The 27,041-nt window shown below is 43.9% G+C and overlaps 1 protein-coding gene across 3 annotated transcripts in view; it reads right to left on the bottom strand.

The window, feature by feature from the left end:
• ADGRG4 (adhesion G protein-coupled receptor G4) overlaps positions 1–27,041 on the bottom strand; it is a 111,715-nt gene that overhangs the window by 42,644 nt on the left and 42,030 nt on the right. Inside the window, exons 1-4 of one of the 3 annotated variants that reach the window (XM_045051158.1) lie at positions 6,175–6,967; positions 6,047–6,093; positions 1,625–1,788; positions 38–170 (exon numbers count right to left, since the gene is read on the bottom strand). In XM_045051158.1, coding sequence (XP_044907093.1) covers positions 38–170; positions 1,625–1,788; positions 6,047–6,093; positions 6,175–6,192 — 362 coding nt within the window. In that variant the 5' untranslated portion in view covers positions 6,193–6,967. Of the gene's footprint in view, positions 1–37; positions 171–1,624; positions 1,789–6,046; positions 6,094–6,174 lie in introns of those variants that run through there. The other 2 variants (XM_045051159.1, XM_045051160.1) reach the window with 2 other exon arrangements.

Genomic DNA, 27,041 nt, shown 5'->3' with positions numbered 1-27,041 from the left:
TATCTGAACTGGCAGTTAGAACTTGGCCAATACATACCAGACTCTAGTGGCGTTTCCATCCCTATTCTTTATGCATCTAGTTTGGGCTGTCTCGGTAGGGTTGGTTAAGCGCCACTTATAGGTCCCTTTGTATTTAGAGACTGTTTCTTGGGCTTTGCACCTTCCAGGCTCTACAGAGAAAATGTATGCACATTTTAAAGGGCAAAAGGCACTTAGAAGAATCATGAACAGCCATTATGACCCATCATTATTATCCTGCCTGTAAACACCAGCAAATAAAAGAGGAAACTTTGTCTACCAGGCCCTTTAAAGCAGGCTTCACGGAAAATATGTGAAATGCAGCCCTTTCTTAAATTAAGCCTCCCAGCAAAACCTCACATTTAGTCCTTTTCATTAAAAGCACAAATTGACAGGACAGCTTTTTGTCTTGGTGTTTAAAAGTGTTACATTTGCATTGACTAATAGTTCAAGCCACCCACACACAAACCAAAAGCCCTCACCTGCCGGTTGCCCTCCTTCAGAGGTACCCACTGTCAATGATGGGAGACTAAAGACTGACTTCTCCTTCTGGATGCTTCCTCCCTTCTTCAGGGGTTCTGGGGTGGATTTGGTTTTAGTCAACTCCACGTACCGACCGTCGCCAGTATTAGACACGGGAGCCCTGCTCTGATGTCGATGCTGAGGGCAAGGTTTTGCTGCCAAGTGTGGTCACATTAAGGGAGAAGTGACCCAGGCTAAGTGTGTGTGGTCAGTCCCCTGTTTTCACTGACCACCCACTGGGCTCATGACCCTGGTTCCAGACATCTTCCCCCTCGTGTGTTGACAGAATGGTCCGGCCATCCCAGTCTCCTGTAAGCTCTGCCTGTGGCTTCTACCCTTCTCTGCCTGCCACTCATCTGTCGCTTGGGACCACAGCCCACCCTCTGCTACCTGATTAGTTTGTCGCCGAGGATTGTGTGTTCTAACGCAGATGTGTGGTATCCGGGTTAGCCCGCAATCTATTTTGCCGCAGTCTATTGGGGAAAAGTAAGAGAGCTATAGCAGCAATGGCAGGGAGTAAGGGAAGAAATGCCCATGAGAGAAAGGCCCGACTGTTCCCAGATCACTTTCCAAGATGAACGGCCTGGCTATGTCAATCAATAAATCAGCAAGCATCTATCGGGCAGCTCTAGTGTGGGACGAGGAAGCTCCCCCACCCTCCGGGTATTTATGCAAGAAAGACAATTCTCCTGCTCCGTTGATGGACGGGCCACTGCTGATGTCCAGAGCTGACCAATGGTCTCCGGTAGTCCCCCTGTATTGTTTATAAGCTCTTACAGGCAGAAAGGTTCTCAGGGTGAGTGAGCACTGTGGATGAGGAAAGGGATGTGAAGACAACTCCTCTCCCCTTCAGAACTCAGGACGTCTTCCTATGCATGCATTATGAGCTTTACAATAAGAGGAATGAGAGGAAAGTGGCTGATGGGCATCGAGGAGGGCACCTGTTGGGATGAGCACTGGGTGTTGTGTAGAAACCAAGTGGACAATAAATTATATTATATATGTATATATATATATATATATATATATATGGAATATAATAAGGGGAATGGATGCATATGGAATACCCCCCACCCCAAATTACCTAGTTTTTCCACTGCAATGTGTTCCGATGCAACTAACAACATCAGTTGACCTTGCGTGAAGTTTCCATGTGTGAGGTTGCCATGTATTTTCCTTTCGATCCTGCTAATCAATTCGCTGGCTGCTAAAGAAGAGTTGGCTTTTAGGATGACCTGACAAACACAGCTAAAAAGCAGAGACAAAAGAACAATGTCGCAGTTATGTCAACAGGGTACAACTTGGCCCGCGGCGCTGAGATTTTACACAGGTGGTTTAATTGAGAGCCCATAAACACCCAACATTTTACGTCAAGTGGCAAGCCTTAAGACATAATGGAAGACGGCCCATCGAAATCTTCTGATAAATTTTCTCGTCTGCCAAATAAACAACTCAAAGCCCATTTGCAAAAGAACAGTCAGAAACATTCGCATTCTATTAAAATCAACTAGCCATGCGTTGGCTGGGAGTTTGTGCTAATTAATAGAGAGGATGGAGTACTCAGGATTTATTACTCGAGAGAAAACCTTTTATCCTTCTGGTCTCCAATTTATCCATCATTACTGCAATGAGGCAAATGGCACACGCTCAATTAGTCTGTAAAGAGGTGTTCTGCGGAAGGCCTATTTCTGCAATAGTAATAATGGAGATAATGATAATGATAGTGGCTAACATTTGTAGCACTCTTGCTCCCCTCGTCTTGCTACTCATGTTATCTTCACAACAGCCTGCCGAAAAGTGCTATTATTAGCCCCATTCCACAGATGAGGGAACTGAGACTTAGCCAAGGTCACAAATACCTAGTATGTTCCACTTCCCTGCTGAGTATCCTGTGGACTTTTCTTGACGGCAACAAACGCTTTATTCCCCCGTCTCCAAATTATGACCACTTTGGACCCCATTTTCTTTTCACTACAAAGAGGCAGCCGGCTCTTTGCTAGGCTGTGCCATGACCAACCGAAACAACTTATTTCATGAAGGCAAGAGCCCAATTACAGCATCTGTAACATAACCACCGGGTACTTTGATCTCCTTCTGACAACTCCGACCCAGAGGCTGCAAATACAGAATTAAATGGAAGGAAAATCAGAACTAAATGTACCAGCTATGAATAAACTCAGTTCTTACCTGTATGGTACATAGGAAATTGTAGCCATTCCTTGCCCTTCCCTCTGTTTCAAAATAATGCAAAAGAAAAGTACATTGTCTCTGAAATCTTTAAACAAATGTTACAATTGAGCACAGGGCTTATTGACAACAGCAATCATCATTATGCTTTACATTTATGTAACCCATTGCCATTTGCAAATCAGTCTCAAAAAAGTCAACGCAGGGGCGCCTGGGTGGCGCAGTCGGTTAAGCGTCCGACTTCAGCCAGGTCACGATCTCGCGGTCCGGGAGTTCGAGCCCCGCGTCGGGCTCTGGGCTCATGGCTCGGAGCCTGGAGCCTGTTTCCGATTCTGTGTCTCCCTCTCTCTCTCTGCCCCTCGCCCGTTCATGCTCTGTCTCTCTCTGTCCCAAAAATAAATAAACGTTGAAAAAAGAAAAAGTCAATGCATCTAGTCCTCATATCATCCCTGTGGTGTGGACAACACAGGGAAAGTCACCCCATTTTCTAGATGAGAAAGCTAGGTCTCAGAGAAGGTAAGTGATCTGCCCAGTGTCACACAGCTGACGAAACACAGCACTGGGAGCAGAAGCTGAGACTTCCGGATCTGGATCCTGACATGGTGATGACAAGAGTAAACACTACCAAGCATTTACTATGTCCTGTGCTAAGCACTTTACATGAATCATCCCATTCCACCTTCACAACATTTTACAGATGAGGAAACTGAGGCACAGAGTGTTCAATTAGGTTGTCCAAGGTCTCCCATTCAGGAAGTGCAAGATCAGGGGTTCTAACCCAGGCAGCCTGCTCTGGGGACCAAAGTGTCGCCAAAAGGCTTTTTACACCTATTATTTGAGAGCAATTTCACTTAGGTTATGTTATCTATTAAATTAAAAAATTCAGACTCTGCTCTTTACAGAAAGTATTTTAAATGATGACAGATAGGAGGCCCCCGGGTGGCTCAGTCAGTTAAGTGTCTTTTTTTTTTAAGTATTTCTTTTTTTTTCCCCCAGTTTATGTATGTATGTATGTATGTATGTATGTATTTATTTATTTATTTATTTTTTTAACGTTTATTTATTTTTGAGACAGAGAGAGGCAGAGCATGAACGGGGGAGGGTCAGAGAGAGAGGGAGACACAGAATCGGAATCAGGCTCCAGGCTCTGGGCCATCATCAGCCCAGAGCCCGACGCGGGGCTCGAACTCACGGACCGCGAGATCGTGACCTGAGTTGAAGTCGGACGCTTAACTGCCTGAGCCACCCAGGCGCCCCCAGTTTATGTATTTATTTTGAGAGAGAAAGCACAAGTCAGGGAGGGGCAGAGAGAGAGGAGAGACAGAGAATCCCAAACAGGCTCCACATTGTCAGCACAGAGCCTGATGCTGGGCTCGAACCCACGAACCGTGAGATCATGATCTGAGCCAAAGTCAGATGCTTAACCAGCTGAGCCACCCAGGTGCCCCAAGCATCCAACTCTTGATTTCAGCTCAGGTCAGGACCTCAGGGTTTCATGATCTCAAGGTTCGAGCCCCGCATCAGACTCTGCACTGACAACACAGAGCCTGCTTGGGGTTCTCTCTCTCCCTCTCTGTCTGCTCTTCTCCGTTCACTCGTGTGCTTGCTCTCTCTCTCTCTCTTTCTCAAAAATAAACAATTTTTAAGTTTAAAAAATAAATGACGGCAGATCATTTGGATGGCACTGCAGGCTTGATTTTATTTTGTATAAGCAAAATATTTCTCTCATGTTTAAAAACCTTACGAGCTGCATTGCGTACTAATCCTTTTGGAGTCTGACGTGGTAAAATTTTGAGGCACTGGGATAAGTACTAAGAATCGGGGCAAGGAGGATGGGAGGTAGTTTTGTCACACTCTGACTTCAAACCTGTACACATAAAAGGCAGATTTATTATTTACAATCCCCAAGTCCTTCCATGCTCCCATAGCCCACACAAAAGGTACCTCAAAACAACTGCCCCACAGAGAGTTCATAAAAGCAGAGGATGGTCTTCCTACTGGGTCGCTGTGTGGATGCCAAAGAAAGTAATGTGATTTGACCCTCAACGGCCATAATTGAGCTTTGCTTGACATACACTTGGGTAGAAGCACTAATTTACTTATATCTACTCAGGTACAGGATGAGTTACAAGTCATTTTGAAAAATTACTTACTGCAGTTTGATCCATGGTTATTTCTCCCTCAGAAGTCTCTCTGTATCAAAAGCATAAATACACACACACACACACACACACACACACACACACGTAAATGAAATACAGTGTCCAATACATGAGGACTCAAGTTCAGGAGAAAGACAACTGTGAGGCAGAACAGTAGAATCTCCCAGCTTGGAATTCAAACACTAGGGCTCTAAGGAGACACTTCAAAAGAGCTTGGTCATTATCTGAGTACCCAAATGGTGGTAAGTCTTTGAGCAACCCCACTCCCAGGAATCTGTCCCATAACAGTACCAACAAGGGCGCATACAGATATACGTACAAGAGTGGAAATAACTGAAATGTCCATCACTAGGTAATCGGATAAATACACCATTGCACACCCATGCAAAAGGATCCCATGCAGTCATTAAAAGGAAGAAGCTAAATCTGTATGTGTTGGCCCGCTAAGATGTACATGATGTATTTTGAAGCAAGAAAAGAAAGGTGTAAAACAGCACGTAGAGTAGGATCCCGTTCTCTTAATAAACGTATGGCCCCAAATCTAGAAGTATGTAGAAAATAAGCTGCAAACCAGATATTGGAGAGGGTGGGGAAAGGCGGGTTTTCTCTTTGATCTCGGCTCCTCGATACTTCTCAGCACCTGCCCATTGCACTGTCATCACCTCCCCAAATCTGCACCCCAGGCAAGTCTTAGACTAGTCAGCACTCCTCGCCTTACACGTTTCGGGTTCCCTTTGGAATATTCTACCTCCTGAAAGTACGTTAATCAGAAAATAAAGAGTCTTATAAATCTTCACGCATTGGCCATCCCTAGCCTTTCATCCCTCTAAGGCATGATTTTTCCTCTCAAAGTCACAGAGCATTTTAAAGCCAAAAGGGACATTAAAGGCAACTGAATCTAATTCCACTGTTTCCCTGATTCATATTCCTCTGTTTTGTTCTCCCATTGGCTTTACACCCTACAGTGATAATACACATTTTTCTCGTATTCCAAAGAGAACCTACACTCAGAAGGGAAGATGTAACTCAAAATGCCGACCCTAAATCTCAGACGGAAAAAAACAAAATGAAATCCGCCCTCCCCCGCCCCCGGGATAGGAACATACCCAGAATGCCCCCAAACTGCCTTCGACCCACGATAGATGATACCCCCATACCTGCTTTTAATTTGAATGGCCAGATTAGCAACAGCAAATTCACTGTCCTGAAATATAGAATTCAACTGTAAGAGACAAAACAGATCGATTTTAGTATTCCCACTCCTCTATCAAGCCAGGGAAGTTACCTGAGACAATGTCATCATTAAGCTGCATTTATTATTCCAGTGAGATCAACATTTCCATCTGCTCCACTCAGTTCTTTAATTTACATTTTACCTACTGCCAGGGGCTGAATAGCGTCCCCTCCAATCGATACGTTGAAGTCCTAACTCCCTCATGTGACTATATTTGGGTGTAGGCCCTTTAAGGAGGCGATGAAGGCTCAAAATAGTCAGAAGGTGGAGCCTTAATCTGGTAGGACTGGCAGTCCCTGGAAGAAGAGAGACACCAGATATGTGTGTGCGTGTGTGTGTATGTCTCTCTCTCTCTCTCTCTCTGTACCTGCCGCGCGCGTGCGCGCGTGCGCGTGTGTGCGTCGTGTGCGCATGTGTGTGTGCTCGCGCACACGCAGAAAAGGCTATGGGAGGACACAGTGAGAAGCTGGCCCTCTGGAAGCCAAGGAGAGAGTCCTCTGAAGAAACCCACCCTCCAGGCGCCTTGATCTTGGACTTCCAGCCTTCGGAACTGTGAGAGAAGAAATGTCTGTGGTGTAAGCCCCCCAGTGCCTTGTATTTTGTTATGGCGGCCCTAAGAGACAAATACACGCGCCCATTTTCAAGCACTTACAATCATGCTATACACACGGCAAAAGAAATGCTGATGGGGAAAGAGGGGAAACAGACATGATCATTTACTGTTGGTGGGGTGCAAATGGATATCGCCTGTCTGGGAGGCCACCTAGCTTTATGTTAGAATGTGAAATGTGGGGCCCAAGCGGGGCTCAGTCGGTTAACCGGCTCTTGATTTTCACTCAGGTCATGACCTGACCGTTTGTGAGTTGCAGGCCTGCATCGAGCTCTGTGCTGTCAGTACCGGGCCTGCTTGGGATTCTCTCTCTCTTCCTCTCCTACTTGTGTGCTCTCTCTCCCTCACTCTGCTTCTCCCCCACTTCTAAGCTCTCTCTCTCTCTCCCTCTCTCTGTCTCGGAATAAATAAATAAACTTATTTTTTTTAAATGTTCAATGTTCATGTGCTTTGATCCAGCAATTCCAGCTTTGGGAATTTATCCTCTAGAAAACCTCAAGTGCCCCCCAAATTTATTGCAAGGGCATATGGTCAGCATTGTTTCCAAATAGAGAAAAAAATAAAAGTGACCTAAATGTCCATCGCTGGGTGTCTGAATTAAAAAAAAAAATACTATATTACAACCATCCAGTGAAATCCTTTGTATCTGTTAAAGTATATGAGGTAGATGTATATTTGCAATATGAATATGCTCAAAGATATATGGTTAAGTGAGAAAAAGCAAGCTGCAGAATAGGATAATTGTATGATTCCAATTATTTTTGTAAAAGCACAGACATGCATCAGTGTTACCACGGGTATAGGGGAAAAAAAAAACAAACCCTCAATGAATATACCCCAGACTGTTAAGAGGATTCAATACAAGCAGTATGAGGGAAGACATTTACTTTCTGGGGCTCGGATTTCAGTCTCTGGATTTTTTTTTTTTTTTACAGAGAGAATGTATTACTTTTATTTTCAGAAAAAAATGTGAGGATAAAGAAAACATCGTGTAGGAGAGAAAAAATAAAACTGCAGAAAATAAACATATTTAAATACAATAGCATAGGCTTTGTTATCGCTGCCTCCCCACTTTCTCCAATTAGGAAAATTTGGCAGAAGCCCAGAATTTGTGTCGGCGAAGGGAAAGTTCTAAACAAATTAAAATAATGACATCCCATAAAAGCTTTCAGCATTGACACCGTACGTCCTTACAGTGTTACTCACACAGTAGATAAATTTGCAGCAAAAAATCAAAACCAATTAGCTGTGAAATGTATTATGGGTAGAAAGAAGTTAAAGCCTACTTTTAAGCTACTCCGTCCATCATATATATATATGCACATACATATATTCACAGATTTTATATGTACCATAAATATTTAAAAGATTATTTTACCCAATTTTCTGCAAATTCTTTGACAACACTGATAACCGGGATCCTTGGGTCTTCATCAAAGACAGAGAAACTCATTTCAATATTGTAGAAGGAGACTGTAATTAAAAACGAGATTAATTTCACTCATTTAGCTCAAGAAATTTAACTTCCATAAATTTGGTCAACATTGCTTGTCATTTTAGAGAGACCAACAATGAAGTCTCGTTCTTAAATTTTGCTTAATTTAACTCCAAGGTCAAGAGCCAACACTTGGGCTCCATATCCAAAAGCAAAACAGATGTACCATCACATTTTTGTTTTAATTATTTCGGCAGTTTCCTGATTGCTACACAGTTGATGGACACTCTGCAAATCCTCCAAATCCTCAATTTTCCGTAGCCAACACATTTCCAGTCCATTTAATGGTCAAGCTGAACAGTATCTCACAAGATCATTTGCACTGAGAAAATATTTATTTCTCCCTATACTTTTCTTTCTACTTCAGATTTGTCTCTGTATCCCTCTTTCTCTTGTCTGTCCTTTCAAATTTCAATTTTTGAGTGTTAAACGTTGAAGGGACATCCCAGATTTGCATGATATGGAAGCCAAATACTCCCTGGCCATAGATAAGCATTCCAAGCCAGCTGGAGGTGGAGACTGGAGAAGCTGAGGCCTATATAAGAGGAATTTAAAAAGGCAGGCTAGAATATCTCCTGGAATTGGATGGTTTGCAGTCATCATGGCAGACCTAAGGCCATATAATTCTACACTGGGAGAAGGTGAAGTTCCTGATGATGTTCACATTGGCAGAGACAGAGTATCAGGGACAGAATGGATGGAAAGCATGCTTAGAGAGGTCATACCGAATGAAAAGATACATTTGCACTCTATTTCAATAAAGCAAAGATAAGCAAGATGGCTAGAGAATTCTGTTTGGACAAGGTACCACTGTCCCCACTGTCTTTTTATAGTAATTTCCACACCCAGTGTGGGGTTCGAACTCACAACCCTGAGATCAAGAGTCACATGCTCCACCGACCGAGCCAGCCAGCTGCCCCCTGCACCCACTGTCTGAAGGAGAGCAGAAACACCTGTACCCTTCTTTATCCTTTTCTGCCTTCAGGGAACGGCCACCTTAGAGGACACATGACCCAGTGCCCATGTATTCTGTCAGCGATACGCTGCACATATTCTAGAACAGACCTGTGGACTCAGTGGCAACAAGTGAAGTCGAGGTTTCCATAGACCTAAAAGAAGGTGTGGAGTCTAGCCAGATTGTCTCAGGAGAGGAAGAGAGTAGTGAAGGCACAGGTGCTGGAGGAAGGGGTGTTACTCCAGTGGATGTGAGTGGAAGTGAGCCTCCAGTAGCAGTAGATGTATTGGCAGTTATATCTGGAAGGGAGTCCAGTGTAGAGGATGCTGATACAGCTGGGATTCTGCTCCAGGCAGATGTCACGGTGTGGCTGGGCAGAAGCCTGGAGCTAATAGATCGGGTGTGGTCAGTTGCGGGAGGTGAGCTACTCATTTTGCTAGAGGGTAGAGGTTGAGACACAGTCTTGGAGTTGGCAGTCGCAGTGGTTCTGGAAGATGCCTCAGGGGATTTGGAAACGTATAGGCTGTTATCTGTGAGTTTAACAGACACAGGGAGAGAAGTTGGGAAGCCAGTGCTGATGCTGCCCGCTGCAGGTGTAGGGGTGGTTTCGGGGAGTGCGGTGCGTACAGTAGCAAAGGATGGTGTTGTAAAGTTAGTGAACGAGGGTGTCGACGTCCTGTCAGAAGTCAGAGATGTGGACTCTGACAGCTTTACTGTAGAAGAAGTTACAATGTGAGGAGTACTGGATACAGTTGACAGTGGAGAACCCGAAGGGAGAGTGGATAAAATCCAAGCCAGCGTGGGTGAACTAGTAGCCTTTGAAAGTATGGATCCTGAAGTAGCACCAGAATGATTCGATGGGAGTGTGGTCCCAAGAGTTACGGATGTCGCTGTTTTCTCAAACGTGTGCTTAATATCAGCCAAAGTGATAGGGATAGATCTTGAAGATATTGCTGAAGGGCTGTCAGACATCCCCAAGGTGGGAAGAAATCCTGACGTGGAAATTGATGGCTTTGCCATAACATCTCCAGATATAAGACCAGTCTGAGGGGCTGCGAATGTTGACAAAGACCCAGGAACGAGGTATGGAATCTCCGTTTCCGTCTTGTGGGGTGTAGGTACACGAGTACTGGTAAAAATTGGAAATTGAGAACCTTTAGCTGTGGGTGTGTTCCAGGAAGTCATAAGCAGAGGTTGGGTGTTACTAGGTGTGGTTCTTGTTCCCAGAACTGGAAATTCAACCATTTGGGATGTAAGAGGAAGAAAAGTCTTTGGAGTGGAGAATTTGGCTTCCGTACGATGAGGTGAAAAAAGAAGTGATGTCAAAGAGGGTGGAGTTGCAATGGATGGAGTCCACGGAGAGTACGAAACAGGGGTCTTCACAGATGTGGCACCTTTTGTTGGTTCAGCCGTTGAAGTATTTTCTGACCAGGAAGTCTTCTTTTCTGTATTGGAAGAAAGGTAAGTGGTGGCTTTGACCCTTTTTGTGTGTCCAGGAGTGCTCTTAAAGCTAGTCAAAGATGGGGACACCTGAATACTCGAGGAAGTATGGGGATGACCTGACGGAGTAGATGAAAACACACTTTCCAGGGCATCAGTTCCAGAAGAAGTATTTGTGAGGGCTGTTACTGTACTACTGCTTACAGGAGACAGGGAGTCCTTGGTAGTCCCAGGTAATATGCCCAGAGTTGCAGTCTCATTTTGTGATGACTGATGCGTTGTTGCTAGAAAGGGTGAAAATGTGGTCTTTGGAATGGAAGAAATCGCTTCCGTGTTCCTAGAACTGAGTAGAGAGGAGGCGGTGGTGCCTACAGATGGAGGTGCTATCCCCGCCATGATAGTGGTTGGGATGGTTTTCACGGAGGGAAAAGTTGACTCTGTCGGAGAGGAAGAGGATGTAGGTGTGATCCTGGAGGACACCTCTGTCACTTCTGAAGTAATGAAAGCAGAGGAAAACAGCGTGCTTTTTGAAGCAGGCCTAGGTGCGACATCCAGTGTAGATGCCGGTACGGTCATGGTAGTCCTAGGGGTAGTTGAAGACAATAATGAAGAGAATGAGCCAGCTGCTGCGGAAGTGTCAAAAGAGGCAGCTGGAGGTGAGAAAGCAGAGCCACTCACTGGCATTGAGGACATCTCAGACATAGGCGCAGAAGTGGCTGTGGAGGGACTTTTCGGACAATCCGGGTGTGTTGTTTTAGAAGAGTTAGTTACTAGTGTTGCGGGAGTTTCAGAAACTCTTTTGGAGGCAAAGGCAGTGACGCCAACTGGCAGTGAGGACATCTGGTAGGTAGGAATGGACGTTGCCATAGAGGTTTTCCCAAGAAGTACCGTTGGTACATTTGGAGCAGAAAGGGCTGTAGTGACCCCATCAGTAGAGACGAGTGTAAAAGTGGCACCAGGTGGTCCGGTTGTAGAAAGAGACAGGAACTCGGGGGAGGTCTGTGTGCTTTCAGAAATGGGAGAGGCGCCTGAAGTCAGCTCCGTTTGAGTCTTAGGGGGAAGCAAGTTTGAAAGAGATGTGTTGATGTCTACAGGATTCGATACTCTGGTTGTCCCGGAAGTGACGGTAGACATTTCTGGAATGTGAGCATCTCCTGCATGGCTTGAGAGAGAGGTAGATGTAGTCTGTATACTCCCAGAAGCGGGAGGTGAAGCTGAAACCCTGTCAGGTGGAGTTGCAAGTGGGAAGTCTGAAGGTGAACGTGTTTGATGGGTGGAAATTGCTGGGCTCTCAGCAGCTCCTGTATCTGTCATTTCCAAGGATGAAGTACTCTGGGAGTCTGAAATAAAAGGATTCTCCGCTGGGGACATTTCTGTCACCTCCATAGTTCTAGAGGTGTTTTCCAGGGATGTGATCATCTGCTCTTTGTCAGAAGGCAAGGTAGAAATTTCAGTCACTAATAGGGTGGGGACCAGTGTGTTTCCAAGATGCGCTGAAGATTGAGAAATGTGATCATCTACTGAAGTACTAGCCTTATGGGCAGACGTGTCTGAGGACATGGTCTCGTCAACAACAGAGGTTTCTGTGGTGCTGGTCGCCAAGCTAACAACATCCCCACTACTGCTGAGAGTGTGCAGAAAGCTGAGAGCGTGGGTGGAAGTCTCCTCCACTTGAGATACAGGTCGGGTCATCACTGGTGTAAACCGAGTTGAGATCACACGGGTGGAGGACACAACAGGAATGTTGTCAGAGACGGACTTAGAGCAGACAAGAGTGGGTGTAAATGGGGTTACTGTGTCAGCCGAGGTGAGGCGATGGGTGGTCTCAGCCTTAGTTGCCACGGGAGTGGGAGGTCTCCACGAGGGGACTGGACGTTCTGTCAGAGAGAGGACTGTCGCGGGTGTTTTACTGACGGAGATCACTGTGGCTTCTGAAGTGGTGTGAATCAAGCGTCTGTGTGTAGGCATGCCGTGGCTGGTTGCCGAAGCAGTCTGACCCAAAGGTGACACTGAAGCTGTGGTCGCAGGAGCTGATGGCACAGGGGTTGCTGAGGAATGGGTAGCTGTAGGCTGCGGAGGCAAGATGCCAGCAGGCAAGGACATAGCTGTCATGTCTGTAGGGATAGTGGCAAAACTGGTCCCCAAAATCCTTCTGGTGGAAGCGCCCAAGGGTTCAGGGAATGTCTGTGCGCTCCCAGAAATGGGAGATGGGGTTGGATTCCCCTCAGGCGGAGCCTCTGAAGTCCAATGTGCTGTGTAGGTGTGGGTGGAATGAAAGATTTCTGTGGTTCCATCATGTGAACTCTTAGGTGTGGTCTTCATCGATTTTGTAGAAAGCCAACTTCCTCTCACCTCAGTAGTTGCAGTTCTATTCTCCAATGGGGTAGTCAACTTTTCTATATCGGGAAAAGGGGAAATGGCGACAGAAGCTGTTACCCTTTGTGCAGATTCATCCGTTGCTTCCGGCATTGTTGCAGATGGAGGACGCTCAGTTGTCACTGCTATAGTTGATTTTCCCTCAAGACAATGGGCAGCTGTTTCTTTCCTTGTCACAGTAGCCTCATATCTTTGTGTTTTTGCAGACTCTGCTACGGGGGCCGTTGTCCCTCCACATGCAATCGTACCACTTGTCTCTGTTAGGATGGTCTCAGAAGCGCTCTCCTCAGTAGAAACATTTGGTTCAGTGTCAGCAACGGTAGATGCACCTACTGGGGGAGCAACTGTCTCCCTTGGCGTTGAAAGAACCTCACTTCCAGCTGCTGTAGACATAGGGGTAGTTTTTAGTAGGAAGGTGGTGAGTTTAAACTCAGGCAGTGTGGTTACAGATGCGGGTCTTGAAACTGTGGAGAAGTTAACAAACAACCACGAAACCGTCGAGTTGGATAGAGCTGTTGTGTATCTGTCTGTAGTACCATCAGCGGTAATAAGAGTATCGGCGACAGGGGTAGCCTCACTTTCTGAGGGTGCTTCTGGTGGGAAACCAACAGGACTAGTTGTGGACGGATGTTCTGCATTAGAAGCACCCCCATGGAATGCTAGTGTCAGCAGGGTCTGGTCTGGCCTGGAAGCCCAAGTGGCTTCACCGGTGGAGAGTAGTTGGGCACCAGCATCAGTTATGGATGTGGGACCAGACTCATATGCCTTGACTGTGGAAGCTGATCTAGTAGAATTCAAAGAGGGCATGTTTCCACCATCTGTGGGGGTATTCTGGGTATGTGTCGGCCCAGGTGTTGTGGGGGGGAGCACAGTTTCAGCCACCGTGGCGGCAGGTGTGACTCCAGGAGTCGAGGCTGGATGTGTAGTCTCAGCGTCACTAACTGTCTGTACATCCTGAGCTCCGGTGAATGGAGAGGATGTCCTGAAAGAAAGGGCCATAGAAGAGGCCTTTTCTGGTATGAAAGTAGATATCGTATCCTCCATTCTGGGTGAAGAGACGTCCTGGAAATCTATAGATGTCAATTCTGCCTCAGCCGTTCTTGGCACAGGCATCATCTCAACGGGCCTCGTTGGGAGTGGTTTTGAATGAACTGTAGATGTTATTTCTGTGTCAGTTATCGCCAGTGTCGATGCTGTCTGATTTCTAGGAAATACAGAATGCACTGGAGCAACTGTGGAGATGAACACAGACCCGGGTGGGAAGGCGGATACAGTCCCAACATGAGTAGCTGTAGCCGAAGTCTGTTCCACCGTGGACCGAGGCACTGTTCCAGCATCCGTAGATGTAAGAAACTCCTGGCTAGCTGTGAAGATAGAAAGTGCCTCAATACCTGTGGATTTCTGCTTGGGCCAAGATGTTGTAGATACGGGTGTTGACTCAACAGATGAGAATACACATGTTGTCTTCATAATGGCCGACTGAGATCCAGTCACTGAAGTTTTGGGTATAATTGAATCCTTGGTAAATCCAGATGTGTACGGAAAATTAGTAGCTGCAGTTTGAGGAAATGTCTCAGTAGCAATGGCTTCAGCCATTTTTGTTGTCCCGGTGCTCTCTGAAGATGGGGATTTAGTTATTTTCATGGAATTGGTGGTAGCGCCTGTGGAGGTACCCTTGGTAGGCAGAGTGATGGCTGCTGAAGTTGACAAACTGTCTGCCGTGAATCTAGCAGTCCCCGCTACGGATGTCTTTAATAATTTGGGGGCAGTCACTGTTTCCAGAAGTGGAGACGTTGTATTGGAATATGATACGGTTGCATAATCAGTTGCAAATACAGGCATGCTTTTAAACATCATTGTAGAAGAATATACTGTCTCTTGCGGTTTTAGTCCAGTAACTTGGGATGGAGTTGTCACATCTATTTGTTGAGAAAGAGTTGTACTCGTTTCTTGAGTTGTTATATTTTCATAAACAACTGAAAAATGAGAAAGCACGTGTTACTTTGGATTCAGCTTTGGAAATCAGAGACAATTCTGTTAGAAAGAGCTCTATAATTTTTTCTTATATTTTCGAGAGGAGATAAACATCTGATATAATCAAACCACTTGACTACTTGGTTTTTCTTAAGATAATTTTCTACTTTCTAAAATCTCTATATTGTTCTCAAAATGCCCTGGTTAAGTAACAAGTAGAAGGACATCCATTTCATAGTTTCTCCATTAAAAATTGGAGGCACCGCTAAAGGAGGGATGAATGCTAGAGTCACGTACTGATTAAGAGGTTTAGGGGCGCCTGGGTGGCGCAGTCGGTTAAGCGTCCGACTTCAGCCAGGTCACGATCTCGCGGTCTGTGAGTTCGAGCCCCGCGTCGGGCTCTGGGCTGATGGCTCAGAGCCTGGAGCCTGTTTCCCATTCTGTGTCTCCCTCTCTCTCTGCCCCTCCCCCGTTCATGCTCTGTCTCTCTCTGTCCCCAAAATAAATAAACGTTGAAAAAAAAATTAAAAAAAAAAAAAGAGGTTTAGCGCTGGGAAATTCACCAATTTCTTGAAAGACACAAGTGATCAAGACTCACTTAAGAAGAAATAGGTAACTTGAATAGTCCCATATCTATCAAAGAAGTTGTACTGTGTAGTTAAAAGTCTTCCCAAAAGGAGGGACAGCTTTGGATTCAAATAGATGTAGTGCCATCATTTTTCATTATGTAACCCTGAACTAATTGCCTAACCTCTCTGTGCTGCAATTTCCTCCTCTCTAATGTGAAAAAAATAACACCTACCTTATAAAATTGTTTTGAGAACTGAGCTAATGCATATAAAACACTTAGTATAGCACCTGGCACACGGTAAGTGTTCAAAAAGAAATTTAACTGACATAAAGGAAAGTTTCAGACTTGGTCAAATTTCTATTACTCTTCTAAGCTGTGTAGATTAAAGATGTTTTGATCTGGAACCTCAAGCTTAAACTTCTTGAACATGCACTACACACACACACACACACACACACACACACATATTTGTCAATAATGTGTGTACATATATATAATAAATTTGTATTATGTACATTACAAGCATACACAAAAATAGAAATGTCAAAAGGATATGATAAAAATAAATAGAAATAGAAGCTTTATAATATCTTCTTCCTGCACTCTGATGTACTGTCTGTGTGCCCCCCTAGAAATTGTGTACCTCACTTTGAAGAACACTGGGGCCTAGATTTTATCTCAATTCAAGTGAATTAAATTTAACAAGTATTATGAATGCTATTCTGGGTCGTGTGAGAAAGAAGTATATAGCTCTCACAGCATGATTCCTTCCCTCAAAGCGCTCACACTTGCATTAGAAAAGTCTTATATTACTGAAATGTTTTTAGACAAAATATAACATAACATTTTTAAACAAAACACTGAAAACAATAAAAAATAATAGTACAGTGTATAATAAAGTGAACAATTTGGGGCGGCTGGGTGGCTCAGTCAGTTAAGTGTCCAACTCTTGATCTCAGCTCAGGTCTTGATCTTAGGGTCGTGAGTGCAAGTCCCGTGTTGGGTTTTGCACTGGGCGTGAAGCCTACTTTAAAAATAAATAAATAAGGTGTGCCTGGGTGGCTCAGTCGGTTAAAAATCCGACTTCAGCTCAGGTCATGATCTCACAGATTGTGGGTTCGAGCCCCGTGTCAGGCTGTGCTGACAGCTCGGAGCCTGGAGCCTGTTTCAGATCCTGTGTCTCCCTCTCTCTGTTCCTCCCCAACTCATGTTCTGTCTCTCTGCATCTCTCAAAAATAAATAAATGGGGAAAAAATTTTAGTAAATAAATAAATAAAGTGAACAATGGAATATAACCAGGTTCCAAATGTCTCTGAATTGCAGTGGGAGATCAGTGCAGTGAGAGATCAACACAGGCTTCAAACTAATGAAGAAGCTTTCTTCTAGAAGCTGTTGGCCTTTGAGGAATGATGGGGTTTGGGTAGAGAATCAAAGGCACGTGGCAATGAATGTGGAGGCAGCGGAAGATCAGTCTAGCTGGGAAGGAGTATGTTGGGTAGGGCTGGGAAAGAATGTCAGACTAGGATGTAACTTGAAGGGGAGGGTGGAGAAACAGGTAACAGAAGATAATGTAGCAGCTTCCACACACTCACTATGAGCCAAGCACTGTACTAAATGCTATCCCATTTCTTCTTTAGTAGTTTTCTTAAGTTTATGTATTTTTCTTAGTAATCTCTACATCCAACGTGGGGCTCAAACTCATGACCCCGAGATCAAGAGTTGTGTGCTCTTCCAAATGAGCCAGCCAGGCACCCCATGCTATCTCGTTTAATACACCTAACAACCTTATAAGGTGGATATTACCATTAGTCCCACTTTAGAGGCGAAGAAACAGAGTATTGGCAACTTTACACGAATTGCTCAAGTTCACAGTTCAGACCAAGGTCTGTCATCCATGCTCTTAAGCACTCCACCCTTGGAAAGGATGTAGATTCTTGAGTGAGGAGAATGAAATGAATAAAAGTAGTCTTTAAAGCAAATGACTTTCGTGGCAGTGTACAGGATGGGTAGGAACAGGAAGGCACTGAAAGCAAGGAGACTCTTTAGGAGGCTGGTAGGGTCCTATTCCTCACCTCACTCCCATCAACTCTGAGCCAACCCGACTATCCATCGCCTCCATACTTGCACTTGAGAGGTCAAGCACTGCTGGCCGTGGTCACACAAGGGGATGAATTAGTGTTTCTATAAATTCCTGATCACCACCCCCAAATAAGCCTCTCACACTGCCCAGCCACCCTACTATTTTCTCTGCTCAATTTTTGCTACTACTCTCTACAATAACTATTTGAAGCCTTCCTCATTACCAAACTCTGCCCCCTCGCCCCGTGTTTATTCCGTAACTGTGCCCCTTACTTCATAGGACAAAATAATTGAAGTGATCAGAAACTCAGCTGTGCTACTGTCTCAGTTATCCCTCACCGGCAGGTATGGCTCCTTTTCTTAAGGAGCCTTTCCTTCCTGATTTAAAACATATTCCAGTCTCTTGTAATACAAAATAAAAGCCCTACATCGGGGGCGCCTGGGTAGTTCAGTCGGTTAAGTGTTCGACTCTTGATTTCGGCTCAGGTCATGATCTCACAGTTCATGGGATTGAGCCCCGCATCGGGCTCTGCACTAACAGCGAGGAGCCTACCTGGGATTCTCTCTCTCCCTCTCCCTCTTCCCCTTCCTCCCTCTCTCTGTCTCTCCCTCTCTCTCCCTCTGTCTCTCAAAATAAATAAATAAACATTAAAAACAATAAAAGCCCCACATCCCTCTACAGGTACTGCCCTGTCTCCTTCTTCCCCATCACATCCACTTTAAAGAAAGTTTATCTATACTGGCTGTCTCCACCCTCCCCGGCTCCTTTCTTTAGCCCACACTGAACTGGGTTTTTTGTCATCATTCCACTGCACAACACCCACTAAGGCCACCAATGGCTTCCATAAGGACAAATACTATGGATACTTTTTCAGTCTTCATCTTACTTTACCTCTTGACAGTTTTGGACAATGTTGACCACTCCCTTCTTCTTAAAATACTCCTTTCATTGCTTTCCGTGACATAACATGCTCTTGGGCTTTCTCCTACTTCTCTGGCCACTCCTTTTCTATCTCTTTTGCAGACCCATCCTATTTAACCCAGTCATTAAACATTAGAGTTCCTCAAAGCTTGGTCCAAGCACCTCTTCTCTTCTCACCCTGTGGTTTCTTTCTTTCTTTTTTAAAAAATATTTATTTATTTTTGAGAGGGAGAGACAGAGCGTGAGCTGTGGAGGGGCAGAGAGAGAGAGAGAGACGCAGAATCCGAAGCAGGCTCCAGGCCCCGAGCAGTCAGCACGGAGCCCGACGCGGGGCTCGAACTCACAGACTGCGAGATCATGACCTGAGCCGAAGTCAGACGCCCAACCGACTGAACCACCCAGGCGCCCCCTCACCCTATGGCTTCTTCACACACCTCCATCTTCCAGTTTATACCTATACACAGATGAATGACAAAGTTGTATCTCTCGACCGGATCTCTATTCTGAGCTCCACATCTGTATACCCAATTGCTTACTTGACATCTGTTGGCTATCTCATTAACCCTTCCAACTCAATATGCCCCAATTTGAACTCGGTCTTCTCTCCAAACTGGGTCCTCCGTCAGGACTCCCTCAGTGAATGACATCATCATGCGTTCAGTTGCACAAGGCAAAATCCTCTCCCTCTGTCTCCTTCTTTTTCTCTCTCGCCTGCCATAGCCAACCCATAATTTTGTCCTATAACTCTTATCTCCCAAATAGCTCTTGACTCCATCTGTTTATCTCCATCTCTATCACTTACCACCCTGACCAAGCCCCCATTGGCCTCTCACCTGGACGACTGCACAGCCTCCCACCTGATCTCTGCTTCTGCTCTTGGTGCCCCTCCAGTCTTTTCCATAAGAAAATCAGGGTGATCTTTTTTGAAATGCAGATTTGATCCTCTCTCTCTCTCTCTCTCTCACACACACACACACACACACACACACACACACACATTTAGCTCCCTTTAGTGGCCTTCCATTACTCCTAGGATTAAAAACAAATGTGTTTCTTAATAGAGCTTATAAAGCTATACACAGTTTGGCCCCTACCTACCTGTCCAGCCTCACTTTGCAGGACGTTTCTCCTTTGTTTCTTGGGCTTCGGCCCACCAGCCTCGTTTTAGTCCTCCAGTATTTGGCATTCTCTTTCCCACCACAAGACCACCCCCTGTGCTGCTCCCTGTACTTGGAATGTTCTTCCCATCCTTCATCATTCGATTAACTTCTCCTCATCCTTCAGATCCAAGCTCATGCATCACTTCCTCAGGGAAGACCGCTACCTCCCTTCGCCTCCAGGACTGGATCAAACCGATCTATTCTAGGCTCTTATGACAGCCCGTACTTCTTTTTCACAGTAGTTGTCACATCTGCAGTTTTACACTGGTGTGTGCTTATCACTACTGTCTGTCTTCCCCACTACACCATGTGGGCAAGGACCGCCTCTTTCTTTGCTCACCAGTGTAACCTTAGTGCCTGGCATAGGGCCTGTCACATGGCAGGTGTCCAGTAAATATTTGCAGGCTAACTGAACAAGTGGATGACGAGGGGTTGGAATGAAATAAGTCACGTTGGGATTCCTAAAGGAAGAATTGACAGGTTAGAGTAACGAAGAAGCTTACGAGATGAAGAGGACGGAAATCTCAGAGAACCCAAATTTTGCTTTTGGGCAACTTGGAGAATAGCAGTGATACTCATAGAAAATAGGAAAATTGGGAAGGCAGCCTCTCTCAGAAGAAAAATATGCAGTTCTGACTTGGGTAAGTGGAATTTGGGGTGAAGAACATCCACGTGAAAATGGTGCAGAGTAAAATTCAAGACTGAGTCATAATTTTTCTCCGGTTCAGATCACCCAGAATGAAATCATGCATATTTACCATTGGGAAGTTAGCATTTTGAATTTATCCACCTGGGAAGCCTATTACTTATGATGTAGAAATAATTATGGTGGGGTAGACAATCTACTAACTTGTCTCACTGTCTTCAGCATTAAAATTACCTTTAATTTGCATATATAGAAATTCTGAGATGTGTGTAGGATGTTCTTTAGGATTTTGTGGTCATTAGCAAGTGGAATGTCAGAGTTGACAAAAGTCACACATGTATAAAGTCGCCACACACGTGTATAAGGGGAAAAGTCTACGTTACATAAAAAGCACTCTCCCACTTAATTTTCCAACATTGTTTCGATGATCAGAGATTCGCATTCTGTTAGGCCCCATCGAGAAACTGCTACACTTCTACAGCACAATATTTATTTCAAGCTTTCTGCCTTCAAATTTGTCCGTAACTACAAGCAGAGGGAGAATTGTCAGGGTTTTTTGGTTTCCATTTTTGCAGATGGCTTTACCACAGCCAACTGGCTTAGCAAAGCTGTTAAAGTGTCACTTATATCACATTTGAGGAGTGTGGCATCCCAGAGCCTGAATCACTCTCTGTGAATACACTAATTGTTGAGAAAGAGTACACAATTTCCAGTTCTTTACAAATGATTCATGATGGAGCTGCATTTACTTTTTAGGAAAACAATAAAATACTGAATACCGCAAAAGTCCAAGTTATCTTCTTTGATGCAATATTCAAAAAGCACCGTTACAGGAGTCCTGATGAGTAACAGGAAACTCTTTCAGAACACAGAGGATGGGAGTTAGGTATGATATTTTTATCTGAAGAGGGCTGAGCTATAGATGTTAATTGTTATTAACACTTCCAGTAAGCGTCTCAAAAGAAGCATAAAACTTAGAAAAGGAAAAACAGATGAATTGAACAAAATTGTCAAGCAGGTGGCATTTTAAGTACCAGGTATCTCTTGGAAAATAATGCAACACATAACTTCACTTGAATCCGAAGCCTGGATTTATATTTCAGCAAACCTCCCATTGAATCTTTGAGATGAGAGTTTTTTCCCAGAGGGATTAGTGTACCAAGTTTTTCCTCTAGTGTCTTTATTAACAAATACTCAAGTCTTCCCTAATTAAAATCACAGAATCTTTTTTTTAATGTTCACGTATTTTGAGAGAGAGCACGTGAGCAGGGGAGGGGCAGAGAGGGATTCAGAGACAGAATCCAGAGCAAGCTCCACACTGGGCACGGAGCCCCACTCGGGGCTTGATCACGTCACCGCGAGATCCTGACCTGAGCTGATATGAAGAGTCAGATGCTTAACTGACCGAAGCACCCAGGCACCTCCAAATCACACAATCCTAGAACTAAGTCTTGGAGACTGGATTCAACCACTTCATTTAGATATTAGGCCCAGAGAGGTACAGTGCTGACAGGATGAGATTTCCACAGATGGAAAAAGTAGAGAAGTAAGACAGTACATGTCAGTGTTTCAATTATCTAGTACCCATAAGTGCATGCCCTCAATTTACACAGAACCACCACAAACCTAGGAGAATGAAGAGACTCTACCTTAAAAAAAAAAACAAGGAAAGACAAACTTAGATAATAAAAGCCAAGTTCTGCACATGCTGAATAGCTCAAGAATAAGCAATCATCCAAAATAATGAGACATAAACCTTAGAAGAGAGTATCACTGTGCTAAACCAAAACAGAAAGGTGCCCTTGCAGGCCTGGGCATTGAAACTCAATGGGAGTCCCAAATTATAGCCATGCCCTGAAACAATACCTGCCTTGAAGAATCATTCACATTCCAAATAAAGGCAATCCAATCAAACGTCAATAGCTTTTTAACCAAGATTTATAGGAATTAAAGATTATTTCAAACCCCAAGTCTGCCAATGAATTACAGTGGGTTAGAGAGATGTTCAACTGATACAGAAAAAGCATTTGACAAAATCGCACGTCCATCCATGATAAAATCCCTTGGCAAGTTAGGAACGGACGGCATTTATATCAACCTGATAAAGAACATAACCAAGAAACTTACATATAAAATCAACCATAATGGTGAAAGACTGAATGTCTTCCCTCCAAGACTGGGAACAAGGCAAGAATGTCTGCTCTCACCACTTCTAGTCAACATACTATTGGAAGCAGAGACATTCCAGTAAGAAGAGAAAGAAATAAAAGGCATTGCAGGAACGCCTGGCTGACTCAGTAGAGCATGCAACTCTTAATCTCAGGGTTGTGAGTTTGAGCCCCATGTTGGGGGGTAGAGTTTACTTAATAAAAAAAAAATTAAGTCATTGAAGATTACATGATTGTCCATGTTGAAAATCCCAAGGAATCTTTAAAAAAAAACAAAAAACAAAAAACTCTTGAAACTTAGAAGTGAGTTCAGCAAGGCTGGATGGTACAAAATGAGCACTAAGCTAAGAGTTCTTAGACTTGACACCAAAAGCATGATCCACAAAAAGAAAAACTGATAAATTGGACTTCATCAAAACTAGAAGCTTTTGCTCCATGAAAGCCCGTGTAAAAAGGATCTTAAAAAGCAATCTACAGACTAGGAGAAAATATTTGCAAAACATATATCCAACTAAGGACTAGAATATATAAAGAATTCTCAAGACTCAACAGTAAAACAAATCCAATTTTTAAAACTAGGCAAAAGACATGAATAGCTCACTGAAGAGGATGTACAGATGGCAAATAACCATAGAAAACGGTGTTCAACATCATAAGGCACCAGGGAAATGTAAATTAAAACCATAACGAAACACCACTACACACTACCAGAATGGCTAAAATAATAAATAGTGACAACACCAAATGCTGGCAAGTATGGAGAGAAAATGCATAACTCATCCATTGCTGGTAGGAATATAAGAAGGTACTGGCACTTTGGAAAACAGCCTGACAGTTTCATAGAAAACTAAACGTGCAACTACCATACGGCTCAGCAATGACGCTACTGGGCATTTGTCCCAGAGAAAGGAAAATTTGTGTTTACACAAAAACCTGTACACAAAGACTGTAGCAGGGTGTGGTGGGGTTTTTTTGAGGGGTGGCTATAGCCAAAACCTGGAATCAGTCCAAATGCCCTTTAATGGGTGAATGTCTAAACAAACTGTGGAAAATCCATACCATGGAATCCTACCCAGCAATAGAAAGGAACAAACTATGGATACACACAACCTGGAGGAAACTCAAGGGAATAATGCTGATGGCGGGGGGGGGGGGGGTGCAGAGCCAATGCCAAAAGGTTACACACTGTCTGATTCCATTTATTAACATTTTTGAAATGACAAACTTTTAGAAATGGTGGACAGATGAGGGGTTTTCAAGGGTTAGGGAGGTGGGGGGCAGAGGGAAGTGGGGAGAAAGGCAGGAGAGAAGTGGGGGTGTTTATAAAGGGCAACAGGAGGGATCCCTGCAGTATTGAAAGTGTTCCCTGCCTTGACTGTGGTGCTAGATGCACAAATCAACACAGGGGATAGAATTATGTAGAACTTAATACACGCAAATGGGCACAAGTATTAAACTAGAGAAATCTGAATACGGTTAGCGAGTTGTATCGACATCCACATTCTGGTCGTTATGCTATAGCTTTGTACAAGGTTACTCTTGGGGAAAACAGAGCAAATTGTACAAGGGATCTCCAGCTGCATGTGACTCTACAGGTATCTCAATTGAAAAAAAAAAAAAAAGGCAAATGCAAAAGCCCACACCGTGCAGGTAGTTGAGTGATAACTGAATGTCCATTCCTACTGGAAGGACCACAGAAGCCATGGAGTCTGGCCTCCATCTTTGAAGGGCTTGCAAACATGTTTTGCCACATTCATTCTGTTTCCACTTGTGAACAAGTGATCATTTGCACAAATGATTTGCATGAGCTTTGGTATTTCTGTATTAAAGTGGGGATGATCCACGCTAATTCACAGGGGCCTGTGGGCTTAATTGCCATTTGCTCCTTCACTCTAGACAAAATTGTATTATTGTAATCATTGGGAGCCAGAGAACAGAGGTATAGAGTAGCTGAATATTTATGAGGCATTTTGTTGCAGGTGTACCTGCCAACAGAATATTAAGTAGAACATTTGCTAAGGTACCAAATTCTGCTTATGATTTGGGTATATCACCTCATATTAAATCTTTGTGGTTTTCTAGCCTACATATTGCATCTGGCTTTTTCTTCCAATCACGACCTTTGGAAATATAATTCAGAATGTGTTTATTAGATTTGTGAGAGATAATAGTGACCAGAAACTGCTACAGACAGATCTGCCCATGGGGCAGAAGAAATCCAAAACGAGCATCTTTAAGATGATGACAAAAATATACATGTTTCAAAATGGTGTCTGTATTCAGTTTCCAGGAAAGGACATGAAAAATGAATCCTGAGACAGGGAGAGAGACAGGTGAAACCTTCTATCTCTGAATCTATAGGAGAACGTCACCCTGTGCAGGGGAATACAAATAAGGAAGTTCAAGGAAACTACAAACAGCCTCTGCTTACCTTTCGTGATAAGAAAACGAGGATATCCCAGAGACTTGATATACAAGGGCCAAACCAAATTGCCTTTTAGCTAGTAGAACCCATCGCTGTGGAACCTTTCCTATCAGAGCTGATAATTGCTTAGCGGGCTTAACAGTGGGCCAAACAAAGGCCTCAGAAAGTGCATGAATGATATAATCAATCTCTGCATATTCTAAGAATGGTTAGTTCACAGTAATTCTAAAGCAGCTGGAGCATTAGATCTCTTAATAAACCTGAGCAAATCAATAGCTCCACCGATACAGGGGCTCTGAGTTTCGATACAGTGCAGCTTTCCCGGGATGGGCTTGGTTCATGTTATTCCACTCTTTTCCAAGGGGATTTCTCAACTCCATAACCAGGGGCTCATTTCCTCTGAGCGCCTTTGGGAAGACTCTTCGTCTTCGTACATTCACAACTCAGAACAAATCCTTTGCCGGATCATGTGTCTGAGCTAAGATTAGGCAATTATACTCAACATAACCTGGAGAGGAAATTCAGGTTGTGCTCAGTCCCTGATGGTCACCTCAAGAAATTCCTGTCACCAACCATTCCTTTTTAAAACACTGTAGACTTTGTCACAGCTGAAACCTGGAAATAACTTCAAAGTCCTTCAAAGAGAGGTCATCGAATAAATTATAGGAGACCCTTACTCTCTCATACTAACCCACACCCTCCTCCCAAAAAATCAGGCAACTCTATGTTCTGTATTTTCTGATATGGGAATGCCTCCAAAATATATGATTAAATGGATTTTTAAAACAGATACGACGACTATGCACATAATGATGATCCCAACTGTGAAAAAGAAAAACAAAGACTATTTACAGGTAAACCAAGCTTTACATTGTGTCTGCAAGGATACAGAAGACATTGTTAACATTCATCACTTTCAGGGAGAGGCACTTAAGGCAAGAGGTTGACGAGAAAGGAGGCTTTTACTTTTTTTTTAAATTTATTTATTTATTTTTAATTTTTTTTTTAACGTTTATTTATTTTGGGGACAGAGAGAGACAGAGCATGAACGGGGGAGGGGCAGAGAGAGAGGGAGACGCAGAATCGGAAGCAGGCTCCAGGCTCTGAGCCATCAGCCCAGAGGGAGGCTTTTACTTTTAATTTATGTCCTTACTCATTGTTTGAATTTTTACCAGTGTATCTATTGCTTTTACTTTAAAAAATAAATCCATCTTTTAAAAAAATTTTGTGGGAATGCAAGCTGGTGCAGCCACTCTGGAAAACAGTATGAAGGTTCCTCAAAAAACTAAAAATAGAACTACCCTACGACCCAGCAATTGCACTACTAGGCATTTATCCATGGGATACAGGTGTGCTGTTTCAAAGGGACACATGCGCCCCCATGTTTATAGCAGCACTATCAACAATGGCCAAAGTATGGAAAGAGCCCAAATGTCCATCAATGGATGAATGGATACAGAAAATGTGGTATATATATACAATGGAGTATTACTCGGCAATCAAAGGGAAGGAAATCTTGCCGTTTGCAACTATGTGGATGGAACTGGAGGGTATTGTGCTGAGTGAGGTCAGTCAGTCAGAGAAAGACAGAGATCATATGACTTCACTCATATGAGGACTTTGGGAGACAGGGAAGATGGGCATAAAGGAAGGGAAGCAAAAATGATACGGGGACAGGGAGGGGGACAAAACAGAGGAGACTCATAGATGTGAGAGCAAACTGGGGGTTGCTGGAGGGGTTGTGGGAGGGGGGATGGGCTGAACGGGTCAGGGGCACTAAGGAATCTACTCCTGAAATCATTGTTGCACTAGATGCTAACTAATTTGGATGTAAATTTTTTTTTTGGATGTAAATTTTAAAAAATAAAATGAAAAAAATAAAAAAGAATTTTTGCTACTTAATAAAAAAATAAAATAAAATAAAAATAAAAATAAAAAAATTTTGTAATGTTTATTTCTTTTTGGGAGAGACAAAACACGCGTGGCGGAGGGGCAGAGAGAGAGGGAGACATAGAATCCAAAGCAGACTCCAGGCTCTGAGCTGTCAGCGCAGAGACCGATGCAGGGCTGGAACTCATGAACCGTGAGATCATGACC

Source organism: Felis catus, chromosome X (genome assembly GCF_018350175.1).
Source record: "Felis catus isolate Fca126 chromosome X, F.catus_Fca126_mat1.0, whole genome shotgun sequence".
NCBI lineage: Eukaryota > Metazoa > Chordata > Mammalia > Carnivora > Felidae > Felis > Felis catus.
This window is presented reverse-complemented; position numbering and strand designations above follow the sequence as displayed.